This window comes from Dermacentor variabilis, unplaced genomic scaffold, assembly GCF_050947875.1.
Source record: "Dermacentor variabilis isolate Ectoservices unplaced genomic scaffold, ASM5094787v1 scaffold_12, whole genome shotgun sequence".
NCBI classification, from domain to species: Eukaryota; Metazoa; Arthropoda; class Arachnida; order Ixodida; family Ixodidae; genus Dermacentor; species Dermacentor variabilis.
This window is the reverse complement of record NW_027460280.1, coordinates 47,698,235-47,712,838: the sequence shown is the minus strand read 5'-3', so window position 1 is coordinate 47,712,838 and position 14,604 is coordinate 47,698,235. Positions and strand designations below refer to the sequence as shown.

The 14,604-nt window shown below is 44.2% G+C and overlaps 1 protein-coding gene across 1 annotated transcript in view; it reads left to right on the top strand.

Annotated features, from left to right (window-relative positions):
• LOC142565850 (RRP12-like protein) overlaps nucleotides 1-14,604 on the top strand; it is a 63,754-nt gene that overhangs the window by 37,967 nt on the left and 11,183 nt on the right. The window contains exons 22-23 of the mRNA XM_075676399.1: nucleotides 7,495-7,711; nucleotides 14,364-14,521. Of these exons, the coding sequence (XP_075532514.1) occupies nucleotides 7,495-7,711; nucleotides 14,364-14,521 (375 nt within the window). The remainder of the gene's footprint in view (nucleotides 1-7,494; nucleotides 7,712-14,363; nucleotides 14,522-14,604) is intronic.

Genomic DNA, 14,604 nt, shown 5'->3' with positions numbered 1-14,604 from the left:
GGCAATATGGCTGGTTTGGCACGTTGGCAAGAAGTCGTGGGGTTTCTACATTGCCACATCAGATGAGTTTTTATTAGCAACGTTTTGTGCTGCCAAATTTTGGTCTAGTCAGCACGAGATGGTCAGTAAATGTACAAAAGTTATATGTATATTATAGATCCGGGAGTCATGGCCTCACACAGTCTGGCATCGCACAGGGGGTCACTCTCAAGCCTACGCTGCCGGTGCGTCTTGTAACAGGTAGCTGGCCTACGCTACAGGGCGTCACACGGAGGCTTAGCAGTGCCCATGATGTCTTCCAAGCTTACTGGATGAGGGTTGCTTCTTTAGTGAAAAGTACGAGGTCGAGAGGATGAGGAACGATGAGGGCTTTATTTACGTAGGAGAGGCATACTCGTACTGGCCGGAGAGCGAAGTGCAGTTCATCGTTCTTATAACATGAGCTATTGGTCAGACCCTGACTTGATCTTTCTGGCTAAGCACATCAGAGCTCACTTTCACTTGCACATGGCTCACTGTCCCAGAGAAAGATGAGGATGCTCGCAGACAGGGGTGTCATGTTTGACTCCAGTCTCGTGTTTTGGCTCCTTGTATGGCCCAGTAGCGACTGTAACGAAGCGGCGTATAAAGCACTTTTAAAAGTGTTCATTGATAACAGCGTCGTAGCTGGCGACCACGTGCCATCCATCAACCCCGTAGCCATCAAACGTGTCTTGTCTTGGTGTTGCAGCTGGTCTGTCCGAGGTGACGTATTGTTAGCCTCATGAAGCGATTTGTTACAGTAGGGCAGTAGAGGCTGGAAGGCTGCTTCCCCCACTGGCCGATCGTAACAATATATATTACTATATAGGAAAATTTTGCTTCATTAGAACAACATCTTAAATGCATGTTTCTACAGGAATTTCAGGGGTAGTTGCAATTACTTCGTTATCTTCACTAAATTGTTATAACCCATTTGGTTATAACAAGATTTGACTGTATAAGCTTTTCAGAAGCCTGTCACAATTTGCAGTTACAAGGTACAGCCGCCGACCGTTTATTCGGACCTCACGGGGACTGCGGAAATGTCTGATAAACAGATGTCCCAAAAAGCAGATTAAGAAAGAAAAAAAAAATAAAGAAGTCCTTTATTTCCACGCGCTTATTCAGGCTCGGCAGTAGGCATGAAGAAATCATGAATGCGCCATTGCACGCTGTTCCGTTTATGCGCAATCAGGTAAGCCTGAATCTTGGAGAGGGTCGTACGGTCACTATAGGCGGCTGAAAGCACAGTCACTGCTTGTACTCGGAGTCATTGGAGCCGACTCGGAGTCGTCGTCCGGCGACGTAGCAGAAACCTGACGAATGATCTCACCGTCGTCGAGTTCTGCACATGTCAGTACAGCAGTGTCAGCACCTGTGAAACTGTCAAATGAGATGGTGTCCGGAATCGCAGTGCAACCATTGTGCAGGTCTCGGCAGAACATTTTCGGCATCAGTAGGGAGCACATCAGAAGGCGACAAATCCTAGGCCTCCCGGCACCCGCGTGCCGGCGTTCCCCAGTGTAGTCTGCGCGGGCACTGTCGGCGCCATTAGACACTTGACGTGATGTTTCCGTATGCCGCGTTGGATCACCACAACCTCGACACAGCACACAAACACCACCATGCTGCCACGCGGACACCAGTCGCACAAACGAAAAATGTGGCCTATTCGCAGCGTTGTGCACGAAAAAACAAATCAGCTGCTGGATTATTTTGACGTGGCTTACTAAGCTGAGACCGGAACTGCTGTAGCCACTCTATCGAACCAGACAGAAACTATGATGATGATCGGGGATTTGCAGTAGCGCCACTTTGGGGGCAGCAAGGAAGCTCCGTTCAAAACAAAAATGGCGTTCAGCAAGTCGAACCATGCACCGGTCAGTGTCTGTGCATGGTGCTCTTGATCGAGTTGGCTCAAGGAATGTCCGAAAAATCAGACGAGAGGTTGCAAGGTGTTCGAACTTTCAGCAGTTGTCATACGTTATGGTCTATGGGGAGAATGGCGGTACCGCTAAGCGGACCGAATAATCGAGCATGTCTGAATTTTTAGAGTCCGAGAAATCAGTAGCCGACTGTATTGTTTCATATTTCATAGTTTCAAAGTGCAACACAGCACTTTTGGGGCGTGCTGTTACTATTGCTCTGTTAACAGTGCTGCTGATGTTCACACTTTTTAAACAAGGAAGCTTGCAGGTAGAAAAAGATTTATCGAATAAACACAAATTTTTCTAAAAAACTGCTGCATGTGTGGGTCCTTAATAACTGTTAGATGGCGCCTTTTAATGGGCTGCTGATGAAAACAGTACCAAGTGCACCTAATGACTGTTTTATGGTTTTCACATTGATTGCAACACTGGACATTAGTAATGATATGAACCCACTGTGTATAACTGCTTTAGTAGTATCATTGGGATTGTCCATTTTGAACTGACATTTTTATACAGTAGTACAATCGGCAAGAAGCAAGTGTATGTGTAGTCATGCATATATTGGGACTCTTTCCTGTAGCCAGTCAGAGTGCTGATATGGCGTTAGAGCCATGAGAAGCACAGATTTGTATTACATGACAGAGTATACTATATGTAGTAGTGTGTACATCAAGTAGTTTCTAACATTTCAAATGTTCAAGCCTTGTGTGATCATACAATATGGAAAAGAGTAAGTAAAACATGTTCTTAATGCTTCTGATAATCTGGGACTGTCTCCCCCCCCCCCCCCACACACACACAATTGAAACCATCTTTGGTGGTTCTATATGGCTGCATGTAAAATACTTTATAATTGTCTTGTTAAAGCGTTATTGTTTTCCATCTTGGCATATTGTTGACACTCAGCTGTTGCTTTTATGGTAATCTGAAGTGCTGCATAAACATGTTGTGCTGCCTTTTATGCTTGTATTAGTAGGCCATGAGACACACACAGTGCAGCACCTAAGATGTGCATTCCTTCAGTGCCTCCATGCTTGGAAGTAAAGCAAGCTGAAATTTTACTGTGGTATTAAAATATAAATTGCGGGATTTTACATGCCAAAACAACTACAGTAGAACCTCATTGGTATGTTCCCGCTACATACGTTTTCTCGGCGCCAGCGTTCTCAGTCTAAAACATAAAAAATAACCCAGTAGAGTTACCATAATTTTTTACCGCTTCATACGTTCTCGGAAAACACAATTTTCCGGCACGAGCGTTCAGGACATTGCCAAATTGTGATCATATGATACGCTTTCTGGCCACTAGATCCCATGTAAACAAGAAATTGCACAAGGCACGCACGATCAAGAACAGTATATACAGTCGAACCCGACTATATCGAACCCGTTTACATCGAATTATTCTATATATCGAACAATTTCTGGTCACGGTACAGTTACAATGAGTATATATAGCAAAAATTACGCTTACATCGAGCATATATTGCAGTGACTCCCGATATATCGAACATCAAGCGGCGGAAAAGTGCCCCCAGAAGTTGGCTTTCCCTCGCAGTAGCGGGGAAATCCGGCGGCGCGGCTCCATCCAACCGCTCTCCCTACCGTGACAGCGCTGCCTCGGGCTGTTCGGGCGAGCCGTCGACACTCCCCCTGTCGCACATAGTGAAGGCTATTACCCTCCCTCTTTCTCTATCATCTTTCACTTCCCACTCCCTCTCCCTCTCCCCTGACGCCGCTTCGCCGTGCTCCCTCACGGGTTGCAGAATCAAGCGTCCTTCCTTTCTTTAGATCACTATCTATCGACACTCCCCAGCAAAAAACGATCCTGGCCCGCCTACAGCGCTTGCTCAGGCAGCCAATCAGAGGCTCTTGTGCGCTCTTCGTGCAAGATGGCGAAAGTGCGAGTTGTCTGGCTGCTTCTCTGGTTAATCGTGTTTGCGCCTTGTGGGCCTTCTCCCGCAGTGTTGCCGTGATGAAGCGGCAGAATTCGCCTTTCGTCGAAGATCGAAATCATAAATCGCGTCGAACGCGATATCCCCGCAGCGTGCAAGATTCCGAGGAGCACTCTCAGCACGATTAGGGCTAAAGTAGCCATACTCGCAACCCGGTGCCCATGGCGCCCGACGCGTACGCACGGCCGTGTACGAGGCGTTCTTCATACGTGCCGGTTTCCGCGTGCTCGGTGATGACTGTAAATTCTGATGAATGCGACGAAGCCGTTGCCGGTGTTGCCGAAGTTTGGAGCGAGCTGTCAAAATTTCCGGGACATTCGAGTCAACGGTGGACGAGTTTGCGAGTGCAGATGATGGTGTCGCGACGACGGTAGATCCCGAAACGAAGACTACATCGCCGACATCGTACCGAGCACAAATGAAAGTAGGCACGTTGAGGAAAGCAACTATGGTCCTTTGCCCACATCCTCCGAAGTGATTGGTGCACTCGCATTAGTCCGGTGCTTCTGCGCGAATGCGGAAAGTTGCGGCCTCAGCTGATCGGACTCCTTAGACAACGTGGGGAAGTGCGTGCGTCGCAGGCAGCGAAATTGCCCAAGCAGAAGAAAATGCAGGACTAATTTATGCGAAACTAAGCTAGTTTCGTCAATAAAGTGATTTTATAAATAGTATGTGCTTTTATGACATCCAATTATTTAGCAGGCTTATATCGAATTATGCTCTATATCGAACTGATAGGCGTTTTCTTGCGAGTTCGATATAGCCGGTTTTGACTGTAGCTGCCCGCCGCGGCAGCTTCACCGCAATACTCGTCCGCCTGTCTCATGTGAAAATGCCGGTGCGCACTCAGTTTCTCATTCCGGTTCCAGCATATCTTCTCCGGGGCATTCACAGCTATGATCGCTAATCTTATTGCGATAAGCACCTTCACCTATCTGTTTCACAGCGCGTGGTGCGGTTGGAAGTGCAGTGCATGCTTTGAATAGGCGATAACCGAAACGCGCCGCCGTCCCTGCTGCAGACTGCGATCGTATACGTATGTTTTCCGGCTGCTAGATCTCATTTGAACAAGAAAAGGCGCGAGGCGCACGCGATCGAGAACCCCGCCTGTCCCATATGAAAACCACAGCACGCACACTTCTTTATTCCGGTAGCAGCGAATCTCTGCCCGGGTCATCGCACACCGCATTCACAGCAATCGCCGCCAAACCTATTGCGATAAGCCTCTTCACCTATCTGTTTTACAGTGCATGGTGCATATATATGGTGCCATTGGTAGCGTACTGCACGCATTTAGTAGGCGATAATCCAAATGCGCTGCCATTCACTTCTTCGGCCGGCGCGATGTGGCCATCAGGTTTCGCTTCGGCGGCATTCGGCATCACCGATCAGCTCGATTTCGTTTCTGTTTCGCGTCGCCCTCTTAAAGCACCACGCAATAGGAAGACAACAAAATAGGTCTCAGGCCGCCAGAGCACCACCAGCTCGACATGCGACGGTGTCTCGTGCCGCAGCGATCCACATGACGCTTCGCATTACGTAGATGTCAACAATAGTTGAGTCTGTCAAATTTTTTTAGTTACTTTGGATTGAACATTTTCCTGGTTAATACGTTTTTCTCGTGGCTTTTTCCAAAACATGTGAATGAGGTTCTACTGTATTTGATTATGAACCACACCGTAGTGGGGGACTTTTGGTTTATGTTGACCATCTGGGGTTCTTTAATGTCGACCTTAATCCAAGTACGCAGGCGTCACTCCCATTGAAATGCGGCTGCCACAACCAGGAATCAAGTCTGTGACCTTCTGTCTAGCAGCGTAATGCAAGAGCCGCTAACCCACCGCTGCGGGTATTGTGCTGTTAGGTGCGACATTGCCACATGTGATGGCTAGTCACATCTAATTGCAGGACAGACAGTCTTTACGAATGACTTATTTTCCTGCCTGTTGCACTTAGTTTCATTACGCCACCATTTCTTTTTCAGTTTGAACAGATTCCTAAAGATAACCTGTGATGGATAACATTGTTCCAACATTTCCATAAGTGCATCTGAAAAGTTGGAACAATATTATCCATCACTTACCTCCGTAAGAAATTGCAATGTACAGATAGTTAATTAGCACAATTCACTAATTAACATTTATAATTGTTCACTTTAGGCTGCATGTTGCAATTGAGAAATTGAAGCTGAGCAGTATTGAAACCAAAAGACTAGCACACTTTCAAGATATCTGGCCTTAATGTGGGCTCACCCGCCGTGGTTAATGGCTGTGGTGTTGGGCTGCTAAGTGCGACGTCGCAAGATCAAATCCTGGCCACAGCAGCCACATTTTGATAGGGGCAAAATGGGAAACGCCTGTGTATTAGATTTAGGTGCACGTTAAGGAACCCCAGGTAGTCCGACTTATTCCGGAGTCCCCCACTATGGCGTGCCTCATAATCAGCCTGTGGTTTTGACACATAAAACCCCATAATTGATATTTATTTTAATGTGGGCTAGAGAATACATTGGTGTTACAGCTAAGTTTCCCAAGAGCATGCATCGAGCAGTTTGGGATAATTTTGACTGTACTGGCAATAAATTCTTTAGCTACTAGAAGATGATGTTGACCCTTGGATTTAGGACGTACCCATAAGTGGCCACTGTTTATCTGATGACAACGGCATGCTTTGCCCAATGTTGGCTGGCTTCTATGCTGGCCAGTGCTTGCTACCCTTGTAAATACACCCTGTAAACAGTTTCATTGCTGTGCTTTCGCGTAACAATATTTTGTATCCAATGTTTCGAAAGTGGCACTAGTCTTAGGATTTATGATAAGCAGATATGACTTTACTACTGCACAATTTAGCATGTGCCCTAAAGTGAATGGTTAATTAGAGAATATTCTTAAAAGTTAATTAAGTTAGCCACCTGGGCATGCAATTTCTCATGCAAGTAAAGTCTGCCTCGCTAGATAATCCGCCTGAACAGGCTGAACTACGCTACTTGCCCCATGCAATTTAAAAGCAAATTTTTCAAAGTAAGAAAACACATGGCATAGATGCTCTGTGTTGAGCACTGACAAGCATTTGCCATAAGTTGAGTGCTGCCTACGTCAGCATTCAGCGTTGGTATGCATTGCATTTCAGAATGTGGGTATACTTACTTGCACAGGCATTTTCAGCATGCAGTCGTCTACATAAAGCAGTTGATGCTCTCCATCCCTTTAACTATCCACTGGAAAGTCTGCCAGGATTTGACATGGTTTTGCATCATTCTATAAATTGTGTAAAAGTGTTATTCATGCACATTTATACTGAACGTGTGGGGTAAATCAAATTAACAAATGCCATTTACAAACTGATCAATCTTCACACACCCCCAACTATGTATTATAAAATCTGTGTGCGTAAAAACAGAGCCCATTCAGCTTTCGCTAGCTATATTATGCTGATACATGTGATACTAAATTTGTTAAAAGGATACTTCCATTATGTTTAGTGGGAACTCATTTCTGTCAATTGAAAAATATTGGGGAGCAGTAGTCATGGGCGGTTTTGTAATCAACTGGTGGACTTATTGCATATTTGGAAATCGCTGGTTGCAGGCGGTATTGTGCACCAAAGTGAATGCTGCTAAGGTGCGGCAGGCAGCGTATGAGGTTGTGCTAACTGTGGGCAAGGCACTGATCAGATGGCAGCCAGAGGATCCCGGCGCAGCTATCAAGGAGCTTGTGTCCCAGCTGACGGCTGGCTTCACAGGTGGTTCCTACCTAGTCAGCTGCACCATCTTGGCTCTCTCCACTGCCCTCTACGAGTTCAAAGGTACAAGTGCCCGTTTATGGTGTTCGGTGCAGATTTGTTATGTGCTGGTGCAAGATGTGTTTAAACATACCAAAAGCTGTAATAAGACATATTATTAAACTTGCACTTGCATAATGGGTGCTATTCCTAAGCTGCTGAGAAGTTATTTGTTTGCATTTCTACCACTTACATACCTCACAGGAACCAGCGGACATGTGTACTACTGTACTTGCATGAGTCTTACGCACACCTTCTTTCTGAAAAAAAAAAAAGGGTCTGAAATTGCCTGCACATTACAATCGGATACGAAACCTAAACTGCATTCGCAGTGTTGGCAACAGCCTGCCATCAGAGCCGTCAGATGCTTCGTCATCACCATCACGAGATGGCGGCAGAGCACGTTTTTATGAAGGTTACTGTGGGCTCATTTTGTGCTCGACTGCAATCACTTTCGGAGATACTATCATTTGGATGAGATTTCGTGCAATTCGGCACTGGATGCGTCAGCATATACAGCCACCAGCATTTCTGGCACTCTGCTAAGCTCGCTATCTGCAAAGCAAGCTAGAAACACTCCCGGTCGCATATTCCGAGAAGTCAGATGCAGAGTAAAACTTGAAGCAGCGCGAATAATACGAGGACAGTAATTGAAAACAAACACAGCAGGAGGAGTGCTGTACTGCCAACTGGAAAATTATTGTAAGATCAACCAGCTTTTATAGCATGTCAGAGAAACACCAACAATAACCAAAAATGTTAAAAGGCATGCGTATTGCCTACAAATACTAAAGGTGCTTATCTAGAACGGAAATTGTAGAAGCGTAGTACATTACCAAAGAAGGAGATAATTGTGTTAGCACAACGTCACTCAGCCTAACAAATCTTGAGATAAATTTTCTAGATAAGCACCTTTACATGTATACAGTATGCATGCCTTTTAACCTTTTTGGTTATTGTTGGTGTTTTTCTGACATGCTATAAAAGCTGGTTGATCTTTCAATAAATTTTCTAGTTGGCAGTACAGCACTCGTCCTGCTGTGTTTTTCAATTACTGTCATCGTCTTCTTCGTGCGGCTTCAAGTTTTACTCAAAATGAACCAACTCGCACAAATCAAGTTATTGCTACTTCAGATGCAGAGCTACATAAAATCTCGTGAATGTGATAGTAGTATCCCTAAAAGTGATTGCTCGGGAAAACTGTTTTGTGTGCTTATCTGTGGCCACTAAAGCGAAAATGGTGACAAAAATGTGCCTCTTTCTTGCGTGAAAGCTGGTTTAAAAAAAAAAAAAATGTTTCCCTTCTGTGAGCATACGTTCTGCATGTTCCCTTTTTTCTAATCGTGACCGTAATGACAGGCTATATTTTGTGCAGGTTTACATTCAGGTTTACTTTTATTTTTCTTGAAAGATATTACGAGGTAATCCTATGTCACTTAATCCTATGTCCCGGCTTAGAAAAATGCAGACAAAGATATTTTAAAATTTGTTACAAAAAAAAAGAATCCCTTTCCATCCCATGCTCTTATTGAGCGATGAACCACTTGTGCCATATGAATATACTTCAACTATTTCAAAGCCACAGAAGCCCTACAGGAACTGTAGCACATTTTATGCTCTTATACTTTTGCTTGGCCATTTACACCATTTTACCACATTTGAACAAATGAACTACTTCGAAAAACGTGCTTGGCGCATCATAGCTTGCACGGCTGCTGCTCCATTAAAATCCCAAATCATCACCACATTTATTTTCTTACTCTAAGACCGTAAAAATTGGGTGCACGTTAGAATCATATGTATATGTTATTGAACACAGTGGAATAGTGGTACGGATAAAGTTGTAAAGCAACTATGTAGTACAGCGAAACCTTCTGATTTGGCACTCACATTAGTTTAAAGCCTGGATATCCGTAGAATTGTCCCATTACTACACGCACACATATGTGTGTTCGTTGTCTAAGATACTAACTAAAGATGTAACCTAATCAAACTTCAATTTAATAAGAAATATTCAAAATATTGAATGCCATTTGCCATCTTACCTACGGCACGGTAAAGTGAAAATGCTTACAGCACAGTATACCCACCTTCATAGCTGTTTCTTACGCATTCGTTCATTGGTGTCCTCGCACTGCTGTGTGCTGCTCTCCTGCCTGTGTAAACTAGTAAATATAGTGCTCTTATGGACATAATTCCTAGTATGCCCAGAGTGGGGTGTCACCTAAAGTTTTGTTCACCAATGTTCACTGTATGGAGGAGGATGCAGCCAAGTGTGGATGACTTCGTAGTGAAGTGCCGTATAGCTGGACAGAGAAAAAGACAGAAGAGGGTAATGGGGGAGGGCTGATATCGTAAAGATGGGGAGCTTGTATTGCTGTACAGTGGAGTCCACTAATAACAATACCACTTATGCAGAGTGATCATTCTTAAGTTTTATGGAATTTTTAAAGATCGCATGGTGGCAGATAGCATAATTCTTGTCCTTCAGCTGGATTATTTGAAGAGGCAGACATTATTAGCATGAGAAATCAAAACAGATATTCAACTAATAAGCAAAAGTTGACTAATTAACTTCTTAGTTATATTATGGCACATATTGCAATTTACTAATTATAGCCGGTGAGCTCCAGGACGACACCAGTTTGGAGATATTATTTTCGAAAGTGTGGAACGAAATACATGCGCATTCCAGTTACTTTTGTGCTTCAATGCATAAAAGAGCATTTTGTTAAAAAAGTAAGTGGAACAACAGTGCATTTTTACGATGAGTTTGATGGCGTATATCTCCGAAATGGCGTCATTCTGGAAAATTATTCCAAGTGAATGTGCCTTGCAATTAGTAAATTGTAGTATGTGCTGTAAGGTAATTAATTTAGAAGATAATTCGTGATTTTTCTTAATTAGTTGAATATGTGTTTCAATTTCTCGTGCAAGTAATGTCTGCCTCTTTGAATAATCCAGCTCAAAGACCAGAATTATGTTATCTGCAATGAAAATATTTGTAAAATTAAAAATAATTATGCTGTATGTAGGATATAACATTGGGAAACAGAGGCACCGTCAACTTCATAATGTGTTCATTACTAAAATAAACTGCTTACCACAATGCTTTCACGTAAAGTTACCAGTTTTAACAGTGCGAGAGGTCTCGCCGAGATCCCTCCCAAGAAGAGTTAAGGGGGACACGGGTTGTGGCGACCAAAAATTGCGAAAAAACTCTATTTTTTTTATTGCATTTTTGGAGCGTACAGCTATTATTGCATCTACATTGCTAATTTCATACCGATAATATCAGTATTTTAGCCACAGTGACGCCTTATACGACATGTGCTAGCTGAATTTCAGGCGGAACTTGCACTGAAACGTCACATTTTCCAAAACCGCGCACCTGCTCTTCCACGTGTGCTAGTGCAGACATCTTGGTCTCATCTGAAAGAGGCGACTTTTCCTTTCAAATTCCCGCCAGAACGGGCCCCATTCAGCCATTGGCCACTTAGAAAATGCGCTGAACAAAACATCTGGAGTTGAGGCTTCTGCAGCTGCTTACCAGCAGAGCTGAAGCTAGTGCTTGCCCCAGTTACACCTCTGGAAGCAAGCTGCCCCAGCTGGAGTCCGCTTACAGTGCTTTAGCTCTTTTAATGTAAATGCTGGGCTAATTGCAAAATAAAGTCTTGTTGTTACTAGCTAAAATATTGACCTTTGACTGAGTACTGAGCGGCAATAAAGCACTTGCTATTCTCCACTACAGTCGACTTCCGTTAATTCGACCCTGACAGGACCTACGAAATGATTGAATTATCTGGTGAGTTGAATCAGCAAGATGCAGAAAAACATCAAAACACACTGCTGATTCGTTTAGCAGTATTTGGCCTATTCTAACACGCCCTCGAATCGAAAGTGCACACATTTTCCGTGTGCAAAGTAGAAATAAAACACACCTGATTTTTTTTGCGAGAAATATGGCTAAGAGTGTAATATGTGTTGCACAGTGGTGGCCAGTCTCTTGAAGTCAGGTATGCTGTATGTTTTTTTGATATATCCCCTTCAGGCACGAATAAAATCTTAGAAATAAAGAAAATATATGAGCATCATTTCGTGCTCTTCACACTTCAAATGACGAGTCTTGAAGAGACTACAACAAAAATTTTATTCTTTCATTGTATTTTGCGATGTCCCCATTCGGGGACAGGTCGCCTCAATACAGAAAAAATAAAGCACAGCATTAACAGAACGTGCGGTAGTGTTCTCAGCGAGATATTTGGAACAGGATACGATTAATGAATTATGATTTGATTGGTAAATTAAAGCGAAGACTTTAAAGCCTACTTGGCGTGAAAAAGGTAAAAACAATTGTGTGCCGACACGCACTAAAACATGTGGCATTTTTGAGAGCGAATCCAGCACTTCGCTTTGCATCCCTCACGGTGACAGCGCTGCGAGTTCAGTGTGCTGACATACTCCGGCCAGTGATTGTAGCCATCATACCTGATGGTTACGGTCGGTAGCAAATGCGGGCTTGCCTTCTTCGCAACAGGCTCAGAGTATTCACTGCTTGGCCGACCACACTTTTTTGGAGGAGCTCTGCTGCATGCGATTAGGCTGTTAGCAATGTCTGTTTGGAAAGTCATCATGTCCAAAGTACTTTTCTGTGCAAGCTTCTCGGCACTTGCGTCTCTCAGGTATTCTATCCAGCTTTTGCAAAGCGCAAAGTGAGACATGACCCTCACTGGCCACTTTCTGGTTCTTGCCGTAAGGGGGTACAGTGACATTAAGAATTCGAGTCTATTGACCCCTCCCATGTACGACTTGTACTTTAAAATCACTTCTGGGCAGTCAGTTTCAATATGCTGTTTTGTTGCCTCGCTCCATCGTTTGACTGTTCCAACATTACCTATTCCAATTTGTGTGGATGCCATGTTTACGACTCCGTTATCTTGCCATCTCACAATAGCAATGTCTCCTTTCGTGGAAACCTTCTCATCCATGCTTCTCCGACCTTCTTTCTTCAGTTCTTTGTCACTTTTTAGGCAACACTTGAGCAGCCGGTTGGCTCGTATCGTACCGCTGGCAAGAATGCCCATTTCCTTCAGCTGCAGGATGAGTGGCACTGAGGTGTAACAGTTGTCCATGAAGCACTTCAGGTTCTTTTCTTTAGGCATTGCCTCGACAAGATGCATGACGACTGACCCGCCAAGTACAAGATGTGCATGTTGCGCACTGACTCCTGTTCCCTTACCCTGGTACAGTGTAAGTTCATTAGCTAAGTCGTCGGCGCTGCAGCGGAGGAACACCTTCACCCCTTCTGGATTTGGCTTTCCCTTCACAGAGCGTTTTGTAGGGACACGGCCTGTGAATCATTTGCTCATCTATACTATTGTGCTTCAAGATTTCCAGCTGCAAACATTGTGACCTGATGGTTTCTATGACAGGGCGCACTTTCCAGAACTTGTCCTGGCCGGCTGGGTCACGAGGAGGGTTTGAGTCCATAATGTGCAGTGCGGCTCTAATTCTAAAAAATCGCTTTGCTGTCATAGATCCCGCTATTGCTGCAATTCTTATCGAGGCTTGCCAATACATGCGAATTCTCGGGAATTTTAGAATTCCCATGAGCATGAGAATTCCACAAAAAACTTTGATTTCTTCCGCAGAAGTTCCTAGCATGTTTCCATCTGTCTGGAGCACGTATATGTTAGTGAATGTTGCTAGATCACTAAAAAGCGTGGGTGAAAAATACCGAGTGATGTATGCCATGGGCTCCTCAGATACTGATCCACCTTGAGGCTTGTAGGAGCAATCGGTGTTCTTAGGGTGAAAAGCTCGGGCCACCCAATTCAACGCATTCATCCTCTTCGATGATGCATCTGACACTTGCTTGTCCTGCGTGGAAGGTGCTCCTGCACTCTGCACAGTGCTATCTGTAGCAGAAGTCTGAAAAGAAGCAGAAAATTATTTCTAAACCTGGGATCACAAAACATGCACCATTACCGTATGCCGTGTCTCTTGCTCGGTGTGCTCGTCATCAGAGAGTTCTGCGTCAGAAATATTGCCGTTATGAATTCTTCGAAATATTTTTTTCAGCTGTGTCGTCATCCAGCTTTTTTCTTTCTAAACCATGATTAGAAATGCCTGGAAAAATGATAGGTTTTGTTGATGTCAATGAGAGAGCGGAGCTGCGCACTGAGAAAAGGAGCGTGTTGGCAAAGGCGGGTTTGAGCCGCCATGTCCCCGGGGGAGGACGCCAATATTCGCAAGCACGTACGTGCAAGGCTGAATATGTTGACGATAAGAATGACAACGGTTATATCGCATTCACGTGACCTTATTATAATAAATAAATGTCAATGCGTCACGCAGCGTACACTCTTAACAGTGAAAAATGAAAGAAAACAAGAAGCACTTACAGTTCGCTCCGTAGAAGATAGACGCATTCATTTTTCCCGCGCTTCTCCGGCAGCATTTTTTTCACTTGGTGTGGGATGGCACCACTTGTCCATTAATGTGGTTCGGGGGGTGTGTTGCGCATTCACAACGACGTTTTTATTTGCACTTTTACGCAACAGGGCGCGTGAAGTTCACGTCCCTGCGTGGGGACACGGCGCCCGAAGGGGATATGATTGCTGTATGATAAAATTGGCTATTGTGAAGATGCTTAAAGATTCTGTTTTGTATGCAGGTATCTACAGCAATGACGTGCTGAATGCCGTAGTTGAAGCTGTTGAGATTGTCATGGCATCACATAATCGAGAGATAGTGCAAGCAGCTCTTTATTTTGTGCGGATGCTCTTTGTCATCCTTTCCACAGAAGAACTGGCTCAGCACTTGACCAAGCTGGTAAGTTGAGGGAAAGTATAGTTGGTCTTATGGTTAGTTGAATCTGCATTGTCATTTGAAAGCACATTGAGCTCACTGTAGTT